Source organism: Cyrtonyx montezumae, unplaced genomic scaffold (assembly GCF_038088225.1).
Source record: "Cyrtonyx montezumae isolate F1298 unplaced genomic scaffold, pur_monq_1.0 scaffold_45, whole genome shotgun sequence".
Lineage (NCBI taxonomy): Eukaryota > Metazoa > Chordata > Aves > Galliformes > Odontophoridae > Cyrtonyx > Cyrtonyx montezumae.
Genome location: NW_027072051.1, coordinates 239,107 through 265,279, shown reverse-complemented (window position 1 = coordinate 265,279; position 26,173 = coordinate 239,107). Strand labels below are relative to the sequence as shown.

The window sequence follows — 26,173 nt, the reverse complement described above, 5'->3', positions numbered from 1 at the left end:
GATGCGCTGGATGCTCTCTGAAGTGAGCACCCTGCCAAAAGATGACCCCGGGGGACAGGGCTGCCCCAGCATTGGGCAGACACGTTCCTCCTGGGGCACTGAAGTCCATAAAACTGAGCTCTCAGGCAGACCCCCTCCCACAGAGCAATGTCCCAAGTGGCAAAGTCCCCAGCCCCAGGCAGATCTGCTCCCAGCCATGCTCCTCCCATGGTGCCCATGTCCTCCCACAGGTCAAGTTGGGCTGCAAGCAGAAGGAACAGGGACAGAGGGACATGAGGGCCAAACAACCACTGCCCCCCCTCCCAAGCCCACTAACCACGTCCCTAATCAGTGCCAGCTCTTCTTGAATGTGGTCTTCCCTTTGCAGCCCCCTCCCCAGGTTGGGCTCAGGCAGGCAGCAGCCTGCAGCCAGGAGAGCAAAGGAAGGAGGGGACAAGGGGAACCCACAGAGTCACACAGCAGGGACACTTTAATGATCCATCCAGCTCCTGCAAGCCCCTTCTGTCCCAGCACCACCCTGTCCTGTCACCAGCATCCTGCAGACCCAGTCCGGAAAGCCTCCTGTGGGCAGAGCCCACCAGCCCCACAGGCAAAGATGAGAAGTGCAGCATTGCTCTGTTATCCCCCATAACGGGGTCGTACCCGTGGGGCTGCATGGCAGGCAGCTCACAGGCGGGCAGCAGAGCTGGTGTGATGGGATGTGGCCAAGCTGAGCCCTGGGGTGCTGACTGCTGATGCAGCCAAAGTGTCCTGGGGGGCAGAGCTGGTTTCTGTGTCCTGCGGTGCTTCTCTTCCCTTTAGCAATTCCACAGCTGCTTTCTCCACTTCGTCCATCTCCAGCTGACTGCTGGCTGCCATCTCGTCCCTGGTCACTGCAACGAAGGATGGGTCGTGGGCCAGGGCCACGAGGCCCCCGGAGATCAGAGCCTGCAGCAGAGGAAAGGGTCACAGCCCCGTGTGGAATTCGCCTGTAGCAGAAGGGCTCACGCTCGCTGCCCTTCCCTGCTGCCCACCCTCCTAGCTAAGCTCTTCCCCTCAGACTCCCACCAAGGAATCTCACAACCCCTTTTACCTCCTGGCTGCTCTGCCTTTCCCTCGGCCAGCCCATGCATTACCTCTTGAATAAGGAAGGTGATGGCAGGGGTGGAAGATGTGTTTGTGTCGATGCTTTCATGCCATCGGTGTTCTGAGCTGGATGCTGCTGCTGTCCCCGTGCTGTCCTGGATGAAAGGAGCAAGGGGCTGCAGCTCATGCTCGATGATAATCATGGAATATCTCTCCCGTGTTAATTTTTTTGGCTGCAACCCAGACTATGCAAGGATTCTCATCCTTCTGAATCCCCTGGGTCCAGGGCACCACCAGCAATGGGACCAGCAGGGAACCAGCCCTTACCACCCTACATGGGCACTGAGGCAGGAGCCAAGCACCGAGGTGATGGCATGGACAGCAAATGGCAGCAGAGGAGTGTAGGATCAACTCTGAGACCCTCTTTTTTTCTGACCTGTCTCCAGAAGCTTTGAGGGATTCTGCTCTGAGCTGCCCAGTGTGGATCAGCACTGGGGTGGGGGCTCCTTCCCCAGGCTGATGAGGGAAGGAGGCTCCAGCAAAGCCGGGCCCACAGCAGAGAGATGCTCCTTCCCAGGAGGTTCAGCCTATGACCCCACTTTGCTTCCCTTGGACTCGTGCTGTCCCCTTTACCTGCTGGGGATGGAGGCACTGCCCCGATGCTGGCTGATGCTCAGAGGCAGCTCCTCGCCTCCGTCGCAGCCTCTCCAAAGGGATGGGGAGGTCAGGCTCTAGAAGGAGAGGTGGGGATATCAGATGGGCACACGAGCAAGGCCACCACAGCCACCCAGAGGGGATCAGGACCAAGGGGACTGTATCTAGGGAATGGGGACCAATGGAAATCCCAGCACCTGCCCTCCACCCCACGTTTACTCCTCACTTTGAGCCAGGAAAGAGAAACAATCCATGATTCCCTATTCTTGGAAATGAACATGGCCTTATGGCCTCACTGCATGGGGTACCTGGTCCTGCCCCAGCCCAAGGCACTGCTCCATGCTCCATCACCATGCAGGGGGGGAAGGTGGGGAGGAAGAGATCTCTTGGAGTTCCCCAGACAGGTCTCACTGGTTGGCACTCCAAGCTGTTAGGGGTGGTATCTCCTCCTCCTGCCTCTGTCACCAACCCCTTCCCACCACCCCAGACAGGCTGACATGCCCCAGAACGGGAACAATGCTGACACTCACCCCGTGCTGGAGGCCTGGGTGCTGCCAGCACTGTTCTCCCCAGGACCTCGTTCTCATAATTCAACCTGGCAGGGGCACACAGAAGGGTCAGCTTAGCAGGGACCACCACTCAGAATTCAGTTCCATCCAAGGATGCAGCCCTCCCCACCTTCTCCACTCTGGGGTGGATGGTAACCCTTGTACTCGTGTTAGGTACTGGTGGCCCCCACCCAGGCCTTGGCACTCAGAGGTTGGTGGGAGAGGGAAAAGATCACCCCTTCATTTCCTGTGTCTACCTTGACCCTAATGGCCCTGAGATGAAGGAATGATGAGAAGGATGAGGAAGGCATTTGGGGCACATGATGTATGGAGCCACATATTAATTGGATGTATTACATTGAGGTTATTACATGAGGATATTTCTGGTGTTGCCTCACATCCCAGTGGCCAAATTTCTGCACAAAGCACCTATGTCTGCAGGGTCATTTCTGCATTGGCACCGAGCCCCTGACCCCCCCCTACCCCCCCCCAGCCTGCAGGGAGCTCGCCAGCCCTTACCCCTGAGGCCAATTGGCGTTGTTGACATTGGTGTTGCCTTCCTGGGGGAAGTCCTCGAGGAAGACAGGGGAATCAAGGTCTTCGCTGCCCACATCCGTGAACTGCAGGGGCCTCTGGCTGGCCACGTGGGGCTGCAGGGGGCTGCTGGGCTCCAGGAAGCTGTCCACCTGGCCAAACAAACCGCCTGTCCTCTGCGAGCAACGGGAGGGCATCAGGAGAGGATGCAGAGCTCTGGGGCCATTCCCGTGGAGGAAATGTGTTTGGGTGCCCATGGGAATGGCAGCCTCTCTGCTGGTGGAGTCCTAAGCCACACTGCCCAGGTGGGAAGCAGAGGGGATGTAGTACATGTGTGCTCACCCTGTATATTCCCTCCTCCATGGCAGCTTCCACCATCGCCCTCTCCAGCTCCTCCTCAGCAGTCAGGTCCCCAGAGATGGCTCGATGAATTTCAGGAGCAGCTTCTTCCTCAATGCTCCTCAGCCCAGCCTGGTGGGGACAGGAAGGCATGGCTGGATGTGGGCTGGTGCTGCAGCCCCTCTCACTTTGGGTTTTAGAGAGGGAAATGTGTTGGAGTTCGGTCTCCAGGCCTCAGCAAACCGTGCTGCTCTGCCAGCTGCCCCTCCCAGAGACCCTGGTTGGCTCTGTGCTTGGTGACCAGTTCAGCACTGATCCACTTGGGGCCACCTCATTTCCAGAACCTGAGGGACAGAGGTCCCCATGTCCCTTTTCAGCCCTGTCTCTCCCAGTCACTAAGTGTTTTCTAGAGCTGGGAGAGCCCCTTTCCACATCTGCAGGACACCCCATTGTGCCCTCCTGTCCTCAGATAGCATCACCCCTCCACCAGCACTCTACCCACCTGGATCTCCACGGGGTTCTTCTTGGGACGGTACCCATAGTACTCCTCCTGGCGCTTCATGAACTTCCTGAAATGCTCTTGGATGAGGAAAGTGGCATAGAATTTGCCCACTGTCACCTCATCATCTGGAGGGGAGGAAACCAACCTGATGACTTGGCCTACCATGAGGCCCTGAACTGCTGCAGCAGCTGAGCCCCCCGGGCAGGGGGAGCTCAGCCCCTTGGGGACGTTCCACGGGGTGATGTACCTCCAATAGGTGGGATGACCTGGTCCAGAAGCTTCATACTGGTTCTCTTCCAGATTTTTTTTATAATGGTTCTGAGCTCCTCGTTGGCCTGTTCGAAGTTACCTGTGGGAAGAGGGAGCAGGACAGAGAGGTTCATTCCCAGGGGAATGTGGACATGAACGAAGACAAAGCGTGTGGAAACCTGGCCAGGCTCCTGAGGGTGTGACAGCTCCTCGGCTGCCTCCCCACCCAGCAGACATGAGCTTTGTAGGAATTAGGCTTTGATTTTAGCAAAAAGTCTGCACTCATGCATGCTTTCAGATCTCCTGTGATCCTCCCAATGCTCCCTGCATTGTGCTGGATGCTGTGTCTCCCACCCCAGCTGAAGGGGAGGCACCATGCCCTGCCACTGGGAGATGCTGGCCTCAGATGGCCCCGCTGCCCAGCTCCACCTCCTGCTGTGCTGGCTTTTCATGTGCTGCTTCCTAACCCACAGGCATGGAAACAAGTTGGTGTGGTTTCTTACCAAAGCAGAGCTTTGCAAACCACGCTGCTGGCAAGGAAGAAAGCAACTCCTCCCCAGCACAGCTAAATTAAAAGAGGAGCCATCCTCTTCCACTTCAGTCTGAGGTTTATGCACACCTGGGGAGATGCAGAACTGGAACAACCAGCACTATGGCAGGTACAGGAGGATGGATCAGACTACGTTCAGCAGTGTGGGAAGGAGCCTGGCAGCTGAGCACTGAGGCAGGGACTGGAACTGGGTCAGAACTGCTCCCGAGCTGCACAGTGAAGTTACACAGCTGGGGTGGCATTGGTTTGCTCATCATGGTTGCAACACATAGCACTGCAACTGATCCCCATGCATGTGCCCATGGTCTGTGGTCCTACACTGGAATAAAGCTGAGGGTTGCAACAGGGTGCCTTTCCCCACCAGCAAGGCACCCTGAGGTCCTCAGACAGAGCAGGGAAGGGAATGTAACGTGCACCCTGCAGCACAAGGAGAGGGTTTCCCACGCCAGAGGAGCAGACACCAGCCTTCATACCTTCTGTCTTGATCTTGAGTGCTGTCCTCACCAGCGCAAAGAGAGTTGCATTGAAGGTGACAGTGCCATCGCTGTTCAGGGGCATGTTCATGCACACCAGGCGCTGCAAACCAACCAAGAGCTGTGTGCTGGGTGGCAGAGCAGGCTGCAAGCTCCCCACAAACATACAAGCTGCCCTCCCTGAGAGCCTCACACAGCCCCTGGCTTTGTGCAGAGCTAAGCCAGGTGCAGTGCATCGAGAGTGCAGAGCTGGAGCCTTCAGCCCCCCTGGTGGAGATGGGGATGCACAGATGGGGAGCACCCCAGCACAGCTTGGAAAGCTCTCTGCAATGAGGGTTTGGGGGGAGCAGCCACCCCAGTGCCATTCCCTGGGGGCAGGATGAGCTCAGGCAGGTCCTGAATCCCAGAACCCTGAAATGCAACAATTCCATGCAGGTTGCAGCATCACTCCTTTCCCTCACAGCTTCTCTCCAGTAAATAACAGAGGTCAGACTATAAGCGTGAATTATGACACTGGAAAGCCAGCTGAATTCTCCTCATCATCCTCCCAGGGGAGGATGCAGCCTGGGAAGCTGTCCTGCGCCCACACACCCTCCCACCTCCTACCTTACAAGCTACACGGTGAGGGCAGAACTTCCCGAAGCCCAGTGGAGGTTGGATACGTCTCAGCAGGGTCACCACATCCAAGTGTTTGATCCTGCCCCTGCACAGGAGACAAGCTGTGTCAGCAGGGCAGTGCCATGCAAGCAGGGACAGGGTTTTGAGCAAGGGTTGCATGGGATCATCTTCGTGGCCTGCACTGTGCTCCTATGGTGGGCAAATCCCTTCTCTGTGCTCCTTTTGGGGGAAATGACTGCTCCTCAAGGCATCATATGGTAGGTAGTGGTGAGCAGTGGCATGGAAAGAGTCAGCAGCAGCAGCTGAACTGGGTGAGGATGGGACTGGAGGTCTGGTGTCTCCAAACCTCCTGATGGCTTGTGTCAGCTCTTGGACAAGCTGGCAAGTCCACACACACCTCTACTGCAGGATCTAATGCCAGGCAGCACTACAGCTCACTGTGCCCTGGTTGCAGCAGAGGGCAGTCCCCAGCCCTGCCTGGCACTGCTCTCCACCTGCCATGCCACACGGTCACTCACTTGGCTTCAGGGTCGTACTCAGCCCAGATCCGCTTGAACTCGTCCAGGTGGTGGGGTCCCAGGATGGACCAGTCACGTGTGAGGTAGTCAAAGTTGTCCATGATGACAGCCACAAAGAGGTTAATGATCTGAGGGCAGAGGAGAGGGTTGAAGGTTGCTGTCCTGGGTCAGAAGGGGCTCAGGGTCCTCAGAATCAAAGATGCTTTTGGTGAGAGCTGAACCTCCCATTCAAGGATGTTATATGAAAGGCTGCAGCAGCTCAGGGCAGCTCTTCCCTCCCTACCCTCACAACAGGCAGCACAGACACTCAGTGCCCATTTGGACAGCAGCACGAGGGGCTGTGATGGGACTCAGAGGATTTGGGGCCTCACACTGCACAGCACCAGGTGTAACAGGGCCAAGGAGATGGGCTGGGGGATTCGTGCCTCTGGGGGGAAGGCACTGTGGGGTCAATCCCATGAGACTTCATCAGCCAGGAGCTGCTCCGAGCCATGACTGGGGTGTCAAAGGGAGTTCAGACTGCAGTAGCTGCCATACCAGAAAGGCACAGAGCATGTAGAAGCTGATGAAATAGAAGTAGGCAAAGCCCGTGCCGCAGGTATACTCCTCGCCCTCAGCGTAGTCGGACTCAGGGTCGCACCGCTTCCCATAGCTGCAGTCCAGCAGGATCTCCTGCCAGGCCTCCCCCGTGGCACACCTGGGGAGAGGGGATGCTGCTGCACCCGGCCCAGCACGGGCAGAGAAAGCAGCCTCGGGTCCCTGGGCTTGCTGTGCTGCTGGGGGACGGACAGGGCAGGTGTGGGATCTGCTATTGCATGCTCCAAAGCGAAGTGTTTGGAGTCAAAGGAAACCTTGGGCTGCTTTCTTGTTCTCCCCTGATTCTTCTGAAAATTCACTAATTAAAATCTCGTCTTGGAAGGAAATGTTCAGAACAGAAACCCCACAGTGCCCCGGGTCTGCAGCTCAGCCACATCAGGCAAAGGAAGATCCACTCCTTAATGCTTCCACTGCTGCAGGACATTCTTCTTGGAAGAGCAAATAAATGAGCTGCAGGAATGCTGGTGTCCCTTAGTCCAAGCTGGAGGGCTCCCACACTGACCTGCAGCCCAGCTCCCTCCTGCAGCTGCCTGCTCCCCCAGCTAGCACTGACCTGAAGAGCAGCAGCACGGCTTGTGGGAAGGTTTGGAAGTTGTTGTTTCGGTTGATCTGGGTTCCATCCACCATGGCAATCTTCCCAAACATCTGTAAACACACTGTCAGGTCTCCAGCACCCTTCTTTGGGCATCCTGCACCCTACAAAACACCCCTGTCCCCCAGTTCCCTTTCCTCTCAGTCACTTGGATTTGGGTGCTGAAGCTTTTGGGGTCATGGGGAACCTTGGAGACCAGGGGACTTCATGTGCAGACCCTGGGAGCGGGTGGCAGAGGAGCCAGTCTCTCTCCATCCCATCTCCCAGATGCCAGGGTTATCTGTTCAAGAGGGATCCCCCATGCCCCTCTCACCTGCATCCCAATCACAGCATAAATGAAGAACAGCATCACGATCAGCAGAGCAACATAGGGCAGAGCCTGTGACAAAAGGACCACAGCATGTGAGACACCAGCACAGCATCACGGTGACCTGGGAACAACGGGCTGGCTCTGGAGCTGCTCAGAGGGTCAGCACTTGGGCCTGGACATGAGAGGAGACAGCTTTCTTCCTCCCCCCAGCCCCACTCTCCAGTTCTCATGCTTGGGATGCCCAGCTCTCTGCAGCCTGAGGGGAGGAGTTCGCTGCCAGGCCGCAGTGGGTGCTCATCTACAGAGGGGAGCACTGCTCCTCACGGACCTGGAAGGATTTGATGAAGGTCCACAGGAGGGTCCTGACACCTTCTCCCCGGCTCAGCAGCTTCACCAACCGCATCACCCGGAACAGCCGGAAGAAAGTGATGGAGACACGGGAGTTGTCATCCGAGTCCTGCAGGCAGAGGAGGACAGCAGACAAGGGAACAGACCTGGGGGGGGATACGGGTCCCCAGCCCTCCAGGGATGGGGTGATCACAGCTTCTCTGTGCAGCCTCTTCCACTGCCCAGCACCCTGGCACCCCGAGGAGATTTGCTGGGGGCACAGGGGTGCACCAGCCTCCAGTGCTGCACATGGCACCCTGCCAGCCAACCTCTCCCCATTTTTGAAGCTTGGCATTTGGGCTTCCAGAGGGGAGATCCGCACATCAGGGGAGAGCAGCAGGGCTTGGTGTGTCTTCAAGACATGCAGAACACATGCACATGCTGGCCACAGGCAGGCTGGCAAAGGGGGGAGGGAACCACTGCAAGCACATGCAGCTGATATTTACAATGCTATCACAGCCTCCGCCAAGGCAGTACAATCCGCCACTGGATGCAAGAACAGTCTGTCAAGAGAACAAGAGAGTCAGCAGAAGGGAGGCAGGAATGAGAGACAGAGGGATGATTGCAAGAGATGGTGGCACAGACACAGAAGAAAGAGTAAGACAGAGACTGGGGACAGAAGGAGACAGAGAGGAACACGGGAAGGACGGGCAGAAAGCCAACGCTGGGGCTCATCAGACAAGGCACTGTCTTTTGTGGGGCTGAGGCAGCAGACAGATGGCCAAGGGAACACACTGACCACGAGGGATTTACCACCTCCACGCCCCACTGCACCTCACCCGCTGCAGCAGGTATCAGAGGCACATGGGCCAGGAAATCTGGGCAAAAGAAAGGATGGGGGGATTTAGCTGCCTCCCAGCAGTTACCCCCCAGGCCAGGCAGGGGTCTGGATGCCAGCCGACAGGTTTAAGCTAACCCGCAGCTCCCTGACCTGCAAGCTGTGCTGCTCCCACTCTGCCTCTTTGGAAACCCAGCACACAGCATTGGTTTGCAGGGGAGCCAGCTCTGAGATGGGCACGGACACCGCAGCCCCCTGTGCTCCACTGGGCAGCACTGCCAGGGGTGTCCCATCTCCACTTCCCTCTTCCTGAGACCTGATCTATGCCTGATTTAGTGGTTGGCAACTGCCCAGAGCAGGGAGGTTGGAACTAGACAATCTTTGAAGTCCCTTCCATCCCAAGCTATTCTGTGAATTTCCCATGGCGTCTGTGGGAACCTGGTGGTGGAACAATGGTGAGGACTTGGGATCTGGAGTGAGTAGAGGGCTCCTGATAGCACATTCTCATTTCCAACAGACAGAGACATGAAGGGAGAGAAAATAAGCAGGATGGAAAGAGAGGAAGAGAGGACAGACTTTGCAAACCAGAGCCTTGGAGCACTCAGGACTGGCTTGGCACTGAGAGGTGGGTGCAGACTTCTGTTGTGAAGGTCACACTTTTAAAAAAGCAGCAGCCACCAAGGACCCTGCAGCACTCTGTGAGCCCTGGAGTGTCCTCCAGAGAGGAAGGTGGACTGCAAACCAAGGGCCCCTAGGCACTCTCTCCCCAGCACCAAGGGCAGCTGGATGTCACTCAGCACCTGATCCTACAGCTGCTCCCACAGTCACCGTGGGATGTGCCATGCAGTGCATGATCTCCCTCCTTACACGTGGGGTGTGGAAGTCCCAGTGTTGTGACAGGCAGTGGCACACTGGCTTACCAGCACTGCTCTGAAAATGCTCCCAGCAAAGCATTCAGCAATTAGCCACTGCCTGCCCTCACCCCATCACTCAGTGCACACAGTACAGAGCTTCTGAATTGTGTATAGGGTATACACGTGCACACATACACGGCAAATGTATATGTACGCATGGATCGCTGTATACAATTACACACATGAGGCAATGCACTGAAATGTGATGTGTCTGATCCACCTATGGTTTGGGCCAGCAGTGAGCAGTGAGTGCAGGGAGCTGAGGGGAAGACTTTTTCTTCCCATGTGCACTGATCTGAGGATGGACACATGGGAGATTCCCATGGGTACAGTCCACTGTGTCCATGAAACACCCATGTCACAGTCTGATTCCAGCTTCTCCCTGCTCAGGACATGGCAGAGGGAGAAGAGAGGACACCAGTGTCCCACAGAGCTGGGGCATGACCAGCTCACCCTGGGGCAGGTGCTGCAGGTACGAGTGCTGATGCTCCCTGGGACACCCTCTGCCCCAGCAGCCTGACACTTACATCAATCTCGCTGAGGATGACGTCAATGATGCTGCCAATCACTATGAGGAAGTCAAAGACGTTCCAGGGGTCCCCAAAGTAGCCCTGTCAGAGAAGAGCCAGAGGAGATAAATGAACATCCAAGGAGGAGCCCAGCAGTGCACTGGCATCAAGGAACACCTGGAAGGTGAGCACCCCAAGCAGCAGTACCTGGGATGAGGAGGATCACCTCACTGCCAAATGCTGTGAGAGGCTATGCCCTGCTCTCACCTTGGCTTTAAAGGCCATGAGCTTGAGGAACATCTCCAGGGTGAAGAGGACGGTGAAGGCCACATTGAGGATGTCTGAGACATGGTTCATTTCTTCAGACTGGTTGTAATGCTGAGCAGAAGGCAGGAGAACCCCACTAGCCCACAGCGGTTCCAGGCTTCACTGTGAGCCCAGAGGAGTGGGCTGCACGAGGCCCAGCCTCTCCCAGACCTGTGGCTCAGGAGGGGTCAGCAAAAATGAAAGCCCACGCCCTGCAGCTCCCCTGATCCAACCTGCCCCACTTTGCCCCATACAAGCAGCATGGCCACGTGAGAAAGACCCCAGGAAGGATTTCTGGGAGCTGTGGACACCCCCCCACCCACCAAGCTCTGCATTCCATCCCTTACCTGCATGCCCAGGCAGATGGTGTTCAGCATGATCAGGAAGAACATGAGGTACTCAAAGTAGGAGGAGGTGACCACGTACCAGATCTGGTATTGGTAGGGATTCTTGGGGATGTAGCGCCGCAGGGGACGAGCCTTGAGTGCGTACTGCACACACTGGCGCTGGGGAGAGCAGGGCAGCGTGAGCCCATGGAGCTGCACGGGGCAGTGCCAGGGGCACAGGCACAGCACCAGCACTGCTGGTAACAGGACACAACCCCACTGATGCCAGCTGGATCCCCCGCCTGTAGCCCTGTGACACGGGGCAGGGACAGCAATGAGAGTTATCTGCCGTGCCTTCTGCAGACAGCCAGGTGGCACACGCAGGGACAGCCCTCCAGAGACCCCACCTGCCTCCACAGCAAGTCTGACTCCATCTCCTCTATGCCCTCCCATTTAAGATTCCTACAAGCCTTCCCTTCTCAACACCACATAGTTTCAGCTCTCAGACTCTCCTTGTATGACAGATGCTCCTGACAATTCAGCGTGTCAGTGTTCCTTTGCTGGACTCACCCCATGCCTACATCCCTTGTACTGGGGAGCCCAAACTGGGGCACAGCTCTGCTGCAGCTCAGTGTGAGCACCCCACCTGCACCAGAAATCCCATCCTTGATTCTGGTCGAGCTTGCCGTTCCCTGGGAATGCTGATACCTGCTGCAGGCTTGCTTTGTGCCAGCCAGGAGTGCAGCTGCACCTGCCCCAGCAGTGTGCTGAGACCTGGGGAAGGTTCACTTCATCCAAACTCAGAGCTGGTCCAGCTCACCCCATCCCAGCAGCTCCCGTACCTGGTTCTTGTCCAGCTCGCAGTTCTTGTACTCGCTCTCCCCCTGCTCCTGGAAGGTGACAATGACAAAGCCCACAAAGATATTCATCATGAAGAAGGCAATGAGGATGATGTAGATGATGAAGAACATTGCGATCTCCACCCGGTAGTTGTAGATAGGGCCTTTATTCTCATCATTAGTGTCAATGGCCCTGTACAGCAGCCTACAGGAGACAAAGCAAGGCAGTAGACTTTGATTAATGGGGGGAAGACCAACTGCCTTCTTGAAGGATATGGAGAGCTCTGGGGACATCCTAAATCCAACAGAGGTGGAACAGGAGATTATCCCATTGGCTCTGCAGCCCCCACGAGGATGGCTAGCCCTGCTCCTCAGCCCATGCAGCTCTTCCTTCCCTGGTAGAGGCTTCCAAGCTCAGGGAAGATCAGGCCCTTGGGCCCTGCACACACCAGACTCACTCTGGCCAGCCCTCGAAGGTGGAGACAGTGAAAAGTGACATCATGGCTGAGAAGACATTGTTGAAGTGAAAGGCATTGTGGAACCAGACCCGCTCCTTCAGCTCGATCTGCGTCGGGTCCCCATCCACGTAGTTGATGAAATACCCCCTGCAGCAGAAGAGATGCGGTACTCACCCAGCACAGCCACTGCCCACCCACTGCTTACCCCTGGGAGAGGATGTGGCCTTGTGCTACAATTGCCCCAGGATGAGGGGCAGCAGCACAGGACCCTCAGCCCCTTCTTTTTGCCTGCAAGATCCCCATGCAGGAACAAAAATGTCCCCATGCCCGCTGGCTGCTGCCCTGCTGGGCTGTGCTGTGGGGAGTTCTTACCTGCACTCCTTCTCTGTTAGCTTGGAGGGGTCTGAGCAGCTGTAAAACTTGCCCTGCATTTGTCAGAGATCAGAAAAAGCCGTGATTTTGCTGCAAGCTTCAACTTTGATACAGACCCATCAGTCCCCTCCCTGCCACCATGGCCTCTGCCACAGCCAGCATAACCCAGCCTGGAGCTCACAGGGTGCCCCAGGACCATGGCAGACTCTTTGGTCTCCTGCCCATCCAGGACATCTCTCACCTTGAAGAGCTGCACCCCGATGCACGCAAACATGAACTGCAGCAAGGTCGTGACGACCACAATGTTACCAATGGTCTTGATGGCCACAAACACACACTGGACCACGTGCTGCAGAGGTTGGAGACAGAGAAGGACACGTGAGTGCACCTGGGGCAAGGTCCCACTGCGTGCTTCTTGCCCACTGACAGCAGGGATGGCCCCAGAAAAAACAGATGTCTAAGCAGGAATCTGCCAAGAGCAGTGGGATGGGGCAAACTCCTTCCAAAAATGGCGTGTGGGAATTGCATTCCCAACCCTGCAAACCCTACAGGGTGTGAAGCCTGCCACGTAACCTCCCCATGGGTTGAGGACTCTGGCCTCCTTACCTTCAGCCCCTTTGCCCTGTTAATGGCTCTCAGAGGCCTCAGCACCCTCAGCACTCGGAGGATCTTCACCACTGAGATGGTGCTGGACCTGAGGAGGAAGGCAGGGCTGAGATGGGGCAATTCCCTCCGAGCTGGTACCCCAGCACAGCCCCACCATGGCTGCAGCAATGAGGGATGGCAAAGATGTCACTAAAGCCATCATCCACATCACGGTTAGGGGACACCATCACTTGGACAAAGTGACTCCAAACTGAATTCCCACCCAGAATTTCTCCTTTGTCACCCAAGGAGTTTGCTTTCCATCTTCCCTGTCACCCATACCCAGTTGCCACGATGCTACAGACAATTTCAGGGTGCTAACATGCAGCCTAGGGTTAGCTGCTCCTTTTCTACCCAACAGAACCAGTTGCAGCACTCCAGCTGCCCCACCAAGCTAAGCAGTCAGTGCCCACTCCACAAAGCATGGAGGTGCTTACTCAAATCCCATGGAGATGAGGGACACAGCAACCACCAGCAAGTCAAGGATGTTGAACGAGTTCCTGCAGAAGGAGCCTTTGTGCAGGAAAGCACCGTATGCTGTCATCTGGAGAGCAGAAGGGGTTAGCAGAGTGGCCAGGCAGGGCTCAGGGCAGTGTCCCAGGCAGGCAGGGCAAGGGGGAGCTTCTTGCAGCCCTGTGCTGCTCACACCCTGGCTCTGAAGCCAGGCAGGCAGCTGGCTGCAGCTGGAATCCTCTGCACTGCGCTGGCTGGAAGCAAAATCTTCCAGTTGTTCAGCAAATTGGAGAAGAGTAAATGTCTTACAGTGGGAGCAGTATGCAGCAGCTGCTTGAATTACTTCACAGATTGTCATTGCTTACTCTTTCTCGTCTCTTTTTCCTTAACAAAAATGCTGTTGCCATAGCCCATCTGTCACAGCATCACGGCACAGTTGACACAGCTGCCTGACCTCACTACACGAGGCCCCTGGGGCAGGTCACGCATTGCCAAGACATTATGAGCTCTGAGAACTTCATGCAGCTTCCCCTCGTGGGGCCTGGTACTTGTGCCCACAGCCAGAACACATCCAGACCCACGTGCTAGGGCTGGGATCACAGGAGCACAGAGAATTACCTTCAAGACGATCTCAACTGTGAAGACAGAAGTGAAACCGATGTCAAAGTATCCAAGAATCTGAGGGCATAAGCAACAGAATTAGATGAGATTTGGGTGACATATACAAATACATTACTTCCAAAAGTCCTGGCATTGTGGTCTGCTCTCATCTGTGTGCATGGAGGAGCACATCCCAACCCTCCAGAGCCCCCCTGGCACCTGGTTGCGGAACGACTCTGCTCGGATGGGATCCTCGGCCGCCAGGGAGATGCTGCTGAGCAAGATGAAGAGCAGGATGAAGTTGGTGAACCAAGTGGCATTGACAATTCTGTGGCACAGCATCCGAAACCTGCAGGGGACAAAGATTGTGTCAGACATTGCAAGAGGGACGTTAGATGGGGGCTATGCTAGCCTGGAAGAGGGTTCTGGCTAAGGCTTGAGGACAGAAAGGCTCCAAGCATGAAGGGATGTCTGTGCTGGCCTTCTCCCTGCTTACTTATTCGTTGGGCTGAAGATGAAGAAGGAGCTGGCTTCAGGCATCGGCACAGCCTTCTCTTTCAGCTGTAGCTCTGCCAGAGGACGTGGCCGAGGACTCAGGGGGATTTCAGGCTCATCCTCCTCATCATCACCTGCAGGATGGCCACAAGGAAGGAAAAGAGTCACCCAGAGAGAGAGAGGCAACGTGACCTCAGTGCCCCAGTGTCACAACCTTCACTTCACACAGCCAGGATGTGGCACCTTCCCTCTGCAATGTCCCCAGTTTTTCTGGGGACAAGTCTGACCTGGGAAGTCTGCAGATGGGTAGGGATCTTTGATCTCATTGACATTGGATTCAAATTCATCCACTTTTAACTGAAAGGAGAGACCGAGACACAGACATGCAGGTAAGCACGCCATATTCAGGTGTGCTCCAAGCCTTTGTCAGCCCTGGCTGGTGGCAGGAGGCACCTGCTCCTTCACCAAGGTCTCCCCAGAGCCCAGCCCCACCAGCACTGACCTTGGCTGTTGTGGGAATCCCTTCCCCCTTTGCTTTCTGCTCAAGCTTCTTTGCCAACATTTGCTTTTCATCTTCAGACTTTTCTGGGTAACCTCTGAGTGGAGGGCAGAGGAAAACAAGGTCAGAATTCAGGGCAGGGGCACAAGTGACACCGTCCTGCCTTGCTGCCCGAGGCTCCTGGCTGCGGAGCTCCCACTGCCATGCACTCACCTGGACATCTTCCGTCTCTTGCGTTCCTCTGCTTTGGCCTTCTGGGCTGAGGTCAGACTCTCAGCCTCAGCCAGATTATCAACTGCAATGGCCAGGAAGACATTGAGCAGGATATCTGGTGGGACAGCACTAAGGACACGAACTTGGTGCCATTTGGAGGATGTGGCCAGGGCTGCCCATGGTCTCTGGTTTGTTCTGAGAAACCTTCCTGGAGATGAGCCCTCGTTACAAGCCTGGATGGTGATCCCTGACCCTGAGTACTCAGGTGCTGAGCTCTGGGCTGATGGCCCCAACCTTCAGCTCAGTCCTTACACATACACACACACACAGAACAATCTGCACAGTGTACAGATGGAGCAGTCTAAGGGGCTGGGCAGAGGGAGCCTGGACACACTTTTGATATCAGAGGATACAGTTCCCGCAGACAAAGAGGATGATAAAGTAGATGCAGACCAGCATGCCAGGAAAGGATGGGCCCCCATAAGCCATTATCCCATTGTACATTATTGAATTCCAGTCCTCTCCAGTCAGAATCTGGGAGAAGAGCAGAGAATGTGAGGAGAAGCAGGACAGAACCACAAGCTCGGTCCTGCTCCAGTGTCACTGCCAGATCTCACACCCTGCTGCACTCCTGAACCTACACTGTTCATGATCCCATTCCTATCTGCCTGTTTCAGCCCCAAAGCCAGACCACCTCCCAAGAACCCATACCTCTCCTAACCCCAAGAAGTCTCACAGCCCAGGAGAAAGCCAGGCACCCCATCTTACATCCCCCTTGCCCTGCTTGCTGCAGCCCCATACCTGGAAGACACTGATGAGGGCCTGGGGGAAGTTGTCGAATGTGCTGCGTCGTACTTCCATGTCCTCGAAATCATACATGCCTCCAAAGAGCTGCATGCCCAACAGGGCAAAGACAATGATGAAGAGGAAGAGGAGGAGGAGCAGAGAGGCGATGGAGCGCACCGAGTTGAGCAGGGAGGCCACCAGGTTGCTCAGTGATGTCCAGTACCTGGGGAGAGGAGTGTGAAAGAGGTGGAATGAGGCATCATTGAATGGGCTCTGAGCACTGGGACTCCTCCAGCCAGGCCCCAGGACATGGAAATGGAGCTCTGGGAGTGGTGTGACAGGTAAGACAGACTGAAGCCACAGGTCCTGGCCCCCAGCACTCCCATTTATATAAGCTGTGCACTCAGAGCTCCCTTGAGACTTCCAGTAAGCCCTGCTCAGTCTTCTTCCCCACTCCCACACCATGTCTTGGGGACAAAGGGATCACTAGCATGGCCTCACTCACCACCCCATGAGTCAGGGACACCTGGGGGGCAGCCAGCTCTGCTTCCCAGCCCCCACACCAACCTGGTGATCTTGAAGATGCGGAGCAGCCGGATGCAGCGCAGCACAGAGATGCCCAGGGGTGACAAGGTGCTGAGCTCCACCAGGATGGTCTCCAGGATCCCCGCACACACGACAAAGCAGTCAAAGCGGTTGAAGAGGGACATGAAGTACTGGCGCAGGCCCAGAGCATACATCTTCAGCAGCATCTCGGCCACAAAGAGCGCAAGCAGCACCCGGTTGGCATTGTCTGGGGGGGGGGGGGAGATTTGGCCCATCAGAGCATGGACCTCTTCATCTCAGCATGGCACAGCAGGAGGAAGGAGGACAGGGCTGCCACGTCCTGCTCTGCCACCACTGCAGCAAATGCAGCTTTCCAGGGAGGAACCAGGAAAGAAGGATGAGGAGAAGGTGACACGTGCAACCACGTTCGAGTCCACAGAGTGCGTCTGGATTCATTGTGTGTGTATGCATGGCTGAGTTGTGTACGTGTGCTGTACTCTGTGAGCACATGTAGTGTGATAACACATGGATATGTGCACGTCCGCACTGTGTGAGTGCATGCAGTGTGTGTTTATGTGAACTACACATGGACACTTGTAAATGATACACTCTGCCTGTTCACTGCGTCAAGGAATACATGCTATACAACATGTGTACGCAATGTGTGACTGTACTACACAGTACTGTGGACGGTGCACACATACTTGTGTGCATGAGCACGTCTGCATGTGTCTGACAGGCGCAGTGCTATGCCAGTGGCTGTGCATGCACAGCAAGAATCCATGCATGTCTACATGGTAGCAAGGTGACCTGGGCCCTCCCTCTCCCTGGGCCTTACCTTGTACAGTTGTCAGCCATTCGGGCTGGAAATGGTGCTCAGAGGCGATGGAGAGCGTGTTCAGTGCCACCAGCAGGATGACCAGCCAGTAGAAGAACTTGGACTTCACCACATCCCTGCACTTCCTACGAAACATTCGGTTCCAACGCCTCCACTGCCGGCTGCAGAGAAAGCCACAGGGTCCGCAGGGCCATCAGTGCCAGCAGAACACACAGACACCTCTGCTCCCTTCTCCTGGGCCCCTCCTGCTTGCTGAACCCCATGATAACATCTCTTCCTACACCCCTGGCTTTCCCCACAAAACTGTTGGCTGACAGAAACCTGACCAGCCAGGTCTGCCAACCAAACCCAGGAGACGGTTCAGCCTGTGCATACTCACAAGTAGAGAATCCATTTGTTCATGCCCTCGATTTCATACAAGCTCTCTGTCTCCGACCCTCCTTCATCCAACGGCATCATACCTATGGAGGGAACAACACCCCAGGCTGTCCTTGGGGCCCTTGGGAAGAACATGCAGGAGGGGATCTCTCCCAGGAGCACACCTGGAAGAGCGTCCCCACCAGAAGTGAAAGTGTCCCAGTGAGACAGCAGAGAAGGGCCGAGCAGGAGGTCTTAACCGCCAGATGCAGTGCACCCAGCAGACCCCAGGAACACCCCGCAGAAGAGCAGCAGTATCACCAGCACAGAGAAAACTGGGCTTAACTGGGATGTGAGCAAACACAGAACAGAAGGAGGCAGTAAGAGCACTGGGCGCAGGTGTGGGAGATGTGTTTGATCTTTCCCCAGCCCCTCTTGGGAAACTCATGCAGTGGGACAGCTGGTAACCCTGCAGTCTGTTAAGGACAGTGGCTGAGGTGGAGCTTCTGCAAAAGCATTTTGTTTCTTAGGTTTTTAGACAAAACGAGTCCATGACTTCTCCAATGCTCACCCAGGAACCCAACCCTCACAGAGAGCTGGTACCTTCTCCTCTGGCCCGGTCACTGTCCATCACCTCAGCATGGGTGATCCAGTCCATGTAGCCCTTCAGATCCTCCTCCAGCTGCTGCTTCTCCCGCAGCTTCTGAAACGTGCCTCGAGATTTGGCCTTCTCACGCTCTTTGGTGAACTCCCTGGGACAAGGCAAGCAGCAGAGAGCAGAGCTGTGCAGAGGCTGTGTGCCACAGCCCTGCACCATTTCTTCATATACAGGCAACGTCCACGCTCTGCTCACCGAGCTGGTGGCAAAGAGAAAGCGGCACTTACCCACTGAGCACCCCCAGCACCAGGTTGAGAACAAAGAAGGAACCAAGCAATATAAGGCTGACAAAGTAGATCCAAGGCCATTCATTCCCAATGGCATCATTGACCTGGCGAGGAGAGAGGCAGACGATGTATCCTCAACATGCTCATCCAGCTGTCTTTCCCAGGAGCCCCCAACAGCATTGTGGTGCCTGATGGGATGTGCACCACAATACAAAGCTTGCTGGGGGCTTGGCTGACCTAACCCTACCAAAAGGTCCCCCGTCCTGCCAGGCAGAACCAGCAGCCACCAGCACTGAGCTGGGCACCAAGCCCAGGCCACTGGAGCTCACCCAGTAGAGCACTTCGGTCCAGCCCTCCATGGTGATGCACTGGTAGACAGTCAGCATGGCAAAGCCAAAGTTATCGAAGTGAGTGATGCCGTTGTTGGGTCCTGGCCAGCCACTACGGCACTCGGTGCCATTGATGGAGCAGTGACGCCCATGGCCAGAGGTTGTGCAGGGGGCTGGCTTCTCTGACCCCACCGTGGCGATCACATCTGTGGGAAAAGCCATAACAAGTGGCAGGTTGGGCAAGACAAGCAGGTCCCACCACCCCCAGATCTCCTGCAGAAGATTTCACCACCTCCTCACGCCATCCATGCCCTGTACCACATGCCTTTCCGCCCTGCCACACCACACTCCCAGGCATTTCTGCTGTCCACAGAGGTTCTGTGATCCCCGCAGTCACACAGAGGCATCTCTGACCTCTTACACCCCTGCTACATCCCCACCTGTCCCGAGGTAGTAGCAGGTCTTGTGCATCTTGCCCTTGAAAAGCTCTTGCCCCACGATGGCATAGATGATGATCATGAAGAGGACGAGCAGCGCGATGTGGAGCAGAGGCACCATGGCCTTGATAATGGAGTTCAGGACAACCTGCAGACCTGCACCAGGGACGAGGGAGAGGTGCTCAGCCACATCCCAGACAGCTTTGGGTGCACCCTGCATTCATGGCCCAGCAGCAAAGGGAACCTGCCCTATGGCCAACCCACCCCACAGCCCCTCCTGTTAACATGGGCCCCGCACCCACTTGGCACTCCGGACACCAAGCGCAGAGGTCTCAGCACACGAAACGCCCGCAGCGCCTTCACATCAAAGCCACCTTTCCCTCCCAGAGATCCCTCCTCTGCATTGATCTGCTCCAAGGTCATGGTGACAAGCCTGAAAGAGTCAGGGCGCAGAGCAGGGAAGGAAAAGGGGAGAAGGAGAAGGAAGGATGGGGAGGAAGATAAGTGCATGAGGATGGAGACCAGGAATCTCTGCTGGAGCAGCCACGTGCTGGGGTGCAACCAGCTCTTCTGAGCACCCAGGGGCCCTCCCATCCTATCCCCAGTGGGCCCATTCCCTGTGTCAAACACGAGAGGACACCATGCCCTCCTGCTACCCATGGCAAGGAAATCTGACAGGCACTGAGAGGACAGGCAAGAGGAAACAGGAGTTACAGAGGGTTCCAGGGCAAGAAAATGGAGCCCTTGGGAGAAGGCTGGGAGCTGGCTCTTCAACTTGAGGCTCAGGGCAAAGTTTATTGCTCTCTACAACTACCTGAAAGGAGGTTGGAGCAAGGTGGGATTGGTTTCTGCTCCCAGGTAACAGTGATGAGAGGTGATGGCCTCACATTGCACCAGGGGAGGGACAGGTGGGACATTAGGAGCCATTTCTTCCCCAAAAGAGCAGTGAGGCACTGGCACAGACTGCCCGGGGCGGTGCTGGAGTCGCTGTCCCTGGAGATGTTCAGGAAATGTGGAGATGTGGCACTGGGGGACATGGACATGGTGGGGACGGACTGAGGTTGAACTTGGGCATCTCAGAGGTCTTTTCCAATCCTAATGGCTCTATGGTTCTAAATTGCCCTAAAACCCACTACAGTCATCAGAAAAAACACCATGGTCAACAGGCTATGGAGCAGGCAAGCAGAGTGCCAGCAGCTTCCCCTCCTTCATTACCCCAGGGACACGATGGAGAAGTCGAGCACGTTCCAGCCATTTCGGAGATAGGCGTCCGTGTGGAACAGGAACCCATAAGCTATTATCTTGAGCATGGCCTCGATGGCAAAGAAGATCAGGAAGGCATATTCAAACTTCTCCTGGGGATTGCAAGCAGCAGAGGGTGCTCTGTTAGATCAGCATCCCCACCCTCAGCCTCACACCACGCACAGCCACCCCTCCAGCATCGCTGGACCACCGCTGCCCCACGGCCTTCCTCCACAGCCCCTCCTGCTGAGGCCACGCAGTCCTGAGCCCCCATGATGTCAGCTGGCTGCGTCGTGGTTCCTCGAGGGCCCCTGCCCAGCTCCAGACACCACTATGGCAGATTGAGCTGCTGGAAGGAAACCAGCCCTGGGGCTTCACCAGGCAGAGCTGTGCCTGCTGCCAGCTGGGCCCTGGCACCCCGCACAGCCACCGGGCCCAGAATAGCATCCATGGGAGCGTGGCCAAGAGCTGTGTGCCCACCTGGCTCTGCCTGTCACTGCCATTGCGGCCAGCCCTGCTGATGGCTCTTTCCAGGCCAGGATTAAAATGCCTCTGAAGCAGTCAAATGAACGGGGATATTTATATTTCTGCTTTTCCATGGCCCCTCTCCTCTCTGCACCCCATGGAGGGCACGGAACAGCTCTGGCCTCTGCAGGGAATGGCACCCAGAAGGCAGAGAGAGGCAGCACACTGCCATGGCTCTGCATCCTTCCAGGGCCCCCTGCATTGCCAAAAGGAAAACACTGCCCATTTACAAGCAACTGAGGCCAAAGCTCAGATAGACATTGCTCAGTTACCACGTCCACAAGCAGTGGGCACGCCAAGTGTCTCTGTCTGACTGCCATCATACAGTGCCAGCTCCTCATTAGGTCTGAGAGAAGCAGTGGTGAGAGCAGAGACGTAAGCACTGCACTAATGGGTGTTATCAGGGCTTCGCCTTCACAGGTTTAGCATCTTCAAGGTGCTATGCAGGGTTTCATCAGTGCTGGCTGGAGAGAATCCCCATAACCTGTCCTACTGCCATGGGTCTGGCTTCCCCTTCCTCATCTGGCTGTAATCTGTAGGCACATGCCAATGTCAGCAATTCAAGAGGAAAAGAGGACTCAGGTGGGACAGCCTCTCACCCAGGCAGGTCACAGCAAACCTCCTGGATTCCCCAGATTATGAGGGTAGCTGCTGGACATGCTGAGCATGAGACTCATGTGGCCACAGAGCAATGTCTTGGGCCAGGACAGACTTAATGCTGCCTCTGGATTGCAGCAGAAAGCAGTCAGGGGACTTCTGTCCTGGCAGGGATGATACCTGTGCTGGCACTGCCCCAGGGCTGGATGCACAACGAGCCCAGCCTTTAAAAAGTACTATAAAAAGCTGCAGATGTTGATAGCACGCTGGGCTGTTGCACAGACACACGCTTCAACAATGTTAGGGGACATGGAGTAACCTGACCTGAGGGCTCTGAATGAGACAGCAGCAGGAATAACACTGCACCACACCGATGCAATGCAACATGACACAGCTCCAGCCTGCAGAACAACAGCAGCTCCCAGCCCCTAAGGCCACGCAGGACCCTCCAATTGAGCCCGTTCCCCTGCAGCCCCCAGCCATTGCAGCATCTCAGTGCTGCTGGAAGCAATGCCTCCAACGAGGCACCGCCTGCAGCCCCACGCAGAGCACAGCATCACCCGCAGCAATGGGCATCTGGCTCCGCTCACAGCAGGGACTGCTCATTGGGAGGCACCAGAATGCGAAGACAAAGAAATGTGCAGAGCAGGGCTGAAAGAGCAGAGGCCTGGGGCTGCCAGGCTGCTGATACACCAGGCTGTTGGTATGGCAACGGGCTGAGAAAAATAGAATTGGGTACAGTATAAAAAAATAATGTGTCATAAATACAAGCAGATGAAATTCCTTTGTGCAATTAGCTCAGTGAGGGCCTGCCACGTGGCCACGTCCCACGGCTCTGTCCTCACCTGCATCCTGGCCTCAGCCAAACCCCATCCACCACTGCCACCCAGACCTCTTGCTTCGCCCCCATCACTGCCATCCCCATCTCTTTGGCCCACACCTCTTCATCACTGTAACCTCTCTGCATCTTTCAAACCCTGACGTGTCCCCATGGCCAGAGAAGAAATTGCTCAAATGAAATCCCTTCTTTCTATTCCATATCTCAAACTTCCGGACCGCCTTAAGATTTTTCCCTAAGGGAAAGACAGAAAACAGAGGTGTTTTTAAGCTGCAAGTTGCCAGCACGACCTGCACACAACATCCACCAGCACTGAGGAGTCCCGAAATCAGCAAAGAGAACATTTTGGTGTAAACAACACATTTGGATGCTTTGATTCAGTGCCCAAACTCAGATTCACAATAGAAATCAATACGGATTGAACTACAGTTGGGATCTAAGAGGGGGAAGAGGCAGTGAACTAAAAATAATGCAAGCTATTGATTTGGATCACACCAAAACATCTTATTCCAGGCAAGACAGAGTGACTGGAAACAATGGGATAATGGATTGGGAAGGAGTGATCTCTCCATTAGCGAGGTTTGAGTGGTTTATTTTTTCCTCTTGAAAAAAAAAAAATGTTCCAGAATTAAAATTCAGTTTAGGAATGAATGGCCAGGTAATATAGACCCAAATACACTAAAACAAAACATTTCATCCTTTCTGGAACAGGAAGTTTCCTTTTGGAAGCACTGAGATTTAAAAGAAAAATGAAGATCCTTCCTTCCTGTGTACTTCCCACACTTTGGCCTCGATATAGGAATATTTCCAGTCCCACTCCAGACCCATTTTGCAGTGGTTGCTCTCTGTTTTGTGGCATTTCTCGTGGACTGACACGTGATGCCACCCCACAGAGCAGCAGCCCTACAGAGGCCATCACTGTGTACCCAGACACTCTGAGGATGAGCTCTATGGAGCTCTGTGGCTTACTGCTGCTTTGCAGGGAGGAGGATGGTGGAAGGGCTGAATCTCACCAGGCTGGAGTTGGCCACATTGGTGTCATCCTCTGGCATGGGCAGGTAGATGGCCAGGGCTACACAGTTGGCAAAGATGGTCAGGAGGATGATGATCTCGAAAGGTCTGAAACAGCGCTAAGGAGCAGAGAAAGAGATGGGAAAGCAGTCCCTGCCTAAAGCCTGTTCGGTGTACGTGAGGAAAGCACGGGGAAACAGCCACCCTCTGGGGCAGGGAGCCAGCCAGCAGCCAGACCTCACCCTCTGCACGTCCTCAGCATCCGCCCATTCCTGGGGTCCTGGGAGAGGGGAGGGAGTTCAGGCAGGGTGAGACACAGGACCCCGAGAGCAGCAGCACCCACACAGGACATGAGGGGACAAAGCACAAAGTGAAAGGCTGCAGCTGAGGACTAAGCAGGGGGTTGGAAATCAGGGAGTTCCCCCTACACATCCTTCAGCGAGCCACCCTGAAGGCTCAAGATCCTCTCCCACAAAGCAGGGATCACAGAGCATTGCACCCCAGAGCATGGTGGCCCTGGCTCCCGTTGCTGTGCTCAGCTGCCAGGAGGGAGATGCTGCAGAACAGCCGACTTCAGGTGCACCGTGCCACCCCGAGCCAGCAGCTCAGCCTGCAGACACCCAGCCCACACCTCAGTGTGCCACAGCCCACACAGGCAGCAACTCATGGCTGTCCTGCTGAGTGCCAAAGTCTCCCTCCCTCCCCAGAACAGAGAATGGGGTCATCCCGGCCCTGGGGCATCTGGAACAAAGGGGGTGGCTTGTTCACCTCCAGCTGCAGGTGCTTCTGACCTGAGCAGGACAAAGAATCCTGGGCAGTGGACTTCAGCAGCTTTGCTCTTGTGCCTGGCTGTATTTATACCCCAGTGTGCCTGACTGCCCTCATTTCAGGTCAGGACGTACGAGCCCTGATGGGAAAGTTAGGGACGTCAGACCAAGCGAGCTGCCAAGTGGGGATTAGCTGCGACCATGTTCTGCAGAGATGCCTCGTGTACTGGTTTGGTATCACCGCACACATTCTTGTTCCTGGGGCTCATCTCTGCTCTCTAGCATCTGCTGTCAGAGCCACAGAGCCGAGGCACTGACGTGGGACAGGGTCTTTTCCTGGCAGCTGAAGAGCGGGCAGCATCGCTGCTCTCAGCCTAGGGTGGTAGAAAGGCTGAATAGAGGCTGTGCTTCTTTTCCACACCAAAACATCCCAGTAAAGAGATGGTCCATCAGTGAGCAATCCCCAAAACCCCATCCCTGGATTAAACCAGGGGCACTGAAAGATCATGCCCCCTTGGAAAACATAACTCACAAAAGCCTTCACCTGTGATATCAGTACCGGGGGAGGATGGGAAAAGGGGACAAAAGCATTGTCAAGGATTTGGGGGATGATGCCAGATCCCGAGCATGGCACACAGTGGATGCAGGACAAGGCAAGAGGCGATGCACACAAAGAGCTATCTCAAGCTGCTCACTGTGGTCTCACTGCTTAACCCCAAGCCCTTCTCACGGCAGCCTCCAGCTCCATCCCCAGCTCTGGCTCTCCTTCTCTGCTTGCTCCTATCTCCACCCCAGGACCGGCACCACACTCTGCCACACCTCTCCCATCCAGATCCTCCCAGCACAGTTCCTTCAAGCACAAAATACATTTGTACCCAGCAGCCCCTTGCCACCCAGGCTGCTCCTTCAACGCACTGCCAGAGATCCCCACAGCTTCACAGCCCATTCCTCCCATAGAAGCCCACCTGACCCCAGCCGGTACAACCGTTGCCTTTAACACATCCTCCAGGTGTCCCCAATTGCTTTTCTTGCTCCCCCACCGGCTCAGTGGGTCAGCCAAGCACTAAGCCCCACCGTGGCACCGCAGCACTGTACTATGAGCTCTCCTGCAGACCAAGGGTGTGCTCCCCAGCACCCCTGCCCGCAGGGGCTCCCGAAGGATACTTCCACTCCACGATGCTGATGCACGCCTTCCGCAGCGGGTTCTGTAGGGTTAAGCAGAACAGAGCCCTGGGGGGCCGAGGGGCTACGGGTGGCACCGGCTTCTTGGACTTCTCCTTCTGTTGCCTCTTCTTCGTGTCATCCTGGTGGGACACGGGCTCCATGGTGGTTCTCCCCAAGCTGTTTCTCCCCCTCTCACCCCACGGCCGAGCCCCCAGTCCCAGGCAGCCAGAGCTCCTCCAGGTCCCCCTTCTTGAGGAGCCTGGCGCTGGGGGCTGGAGACTGCGTTCGCGTGCACAGCACACAAAGCACAGATTTAAATTTAGATCCCTGGCTGCTGGGTGCTGTCGCAGCTCCTGAGGCAGCAAAAGGACCCCAGCAGCTGTTGCTTCCTTACCCGGCGCATTGCGAGGCGGGCGAGTGCTTCGCATGCCTCCGAGCGGGCTGGGGGTGGGGACCGACTGCCTGGCACCGCGCTCATCTTCTCCAAAGGAAAAGTACTTTTGTGCCT

The 26,173-nt window shown here is 55.8% G+C and overlaps 1 protein-coding gene across 3 annotated transcripts; it reads right to left on the bottom strand.

The window, feature by feature from the left end:
- Nucleotides 1–451: 451 nt before the first annotated feature.
- On the bottom strand, nt 452–25,970 carry CACNA1S (calcium voltage-gated channel subunit alpha1 S). Of its 3 annotated transcripts, none has more exons than XM_065747528.1 (44): nt 25,666–25,969; nt 23,737–23,842; nt 20,737–20,876; nt 19,824–19,954; nt 19,525–19,677; nt 19,085–19,290; nt 18,756–18,859; nt 18,474–18,622; nt 17,893–17,974; nt 17,514–17,674; nt 16,697–16,922; nt 16,145–16,352; nt 15,757–15,877; nt 15,344–15,458; nt 15,134–15,227; nt 14,919–14,988; nt 14,633–14,765; nt 14,356–14,485; nt 14,155–14,214; nt 13,521–13,627; nt 13,045–13,132; nt 12,680–12,787; nt 12,439–12,491; nt 12,067–12,213; nt 11,612–11,813; nt 10,791–10,949; nt 10,405–10,515; nt 10,156–10,239; nt 8,383–8,439; nt 7,878–8,006; nt 7,553–7,618; nt 7,201–7,292; nt 6,588–6,747; nt 6,051–6,178; nt 5,521–5,617; nt 4,915–5,017; nt 3,890–3,991; nt 3,643–3,767; nt 3,144–3,272; nt 2,787–2,977; nt 2,250–2,314; nt 1,699–1,796; nt 1,116–1,220; nt 452–927 (listed from the first exon to the last, which is right to left on the bottom strand). In XM_065747528.1, the coding sequence occupies exons 1-44, from the start codon at nt 25,824–25,826 to the stop codon at nt 667–669; spliced, it is 5,517 nt and encodes a 1,838-aa protein (XP_065603600.1). In that variant the 5' UTR covers nt 25,827–25,969; the 3' UTR covers nt 452–666. The 3 variants fall into 3 exon arrangements, with proteins under 3 accessions (XP_065603600.1, XP_065603601.1, XP_065603602.1); XM_065747530.1 differs by having other exon boundaries at nt 786–872; nt 25,666–25,970; XM_065747529.1 differs by lacking the exon at nt 8,383–8,439.
- Between the last annotated feature and the right edge of the window lie 203 nt (nt 25,971–26,173).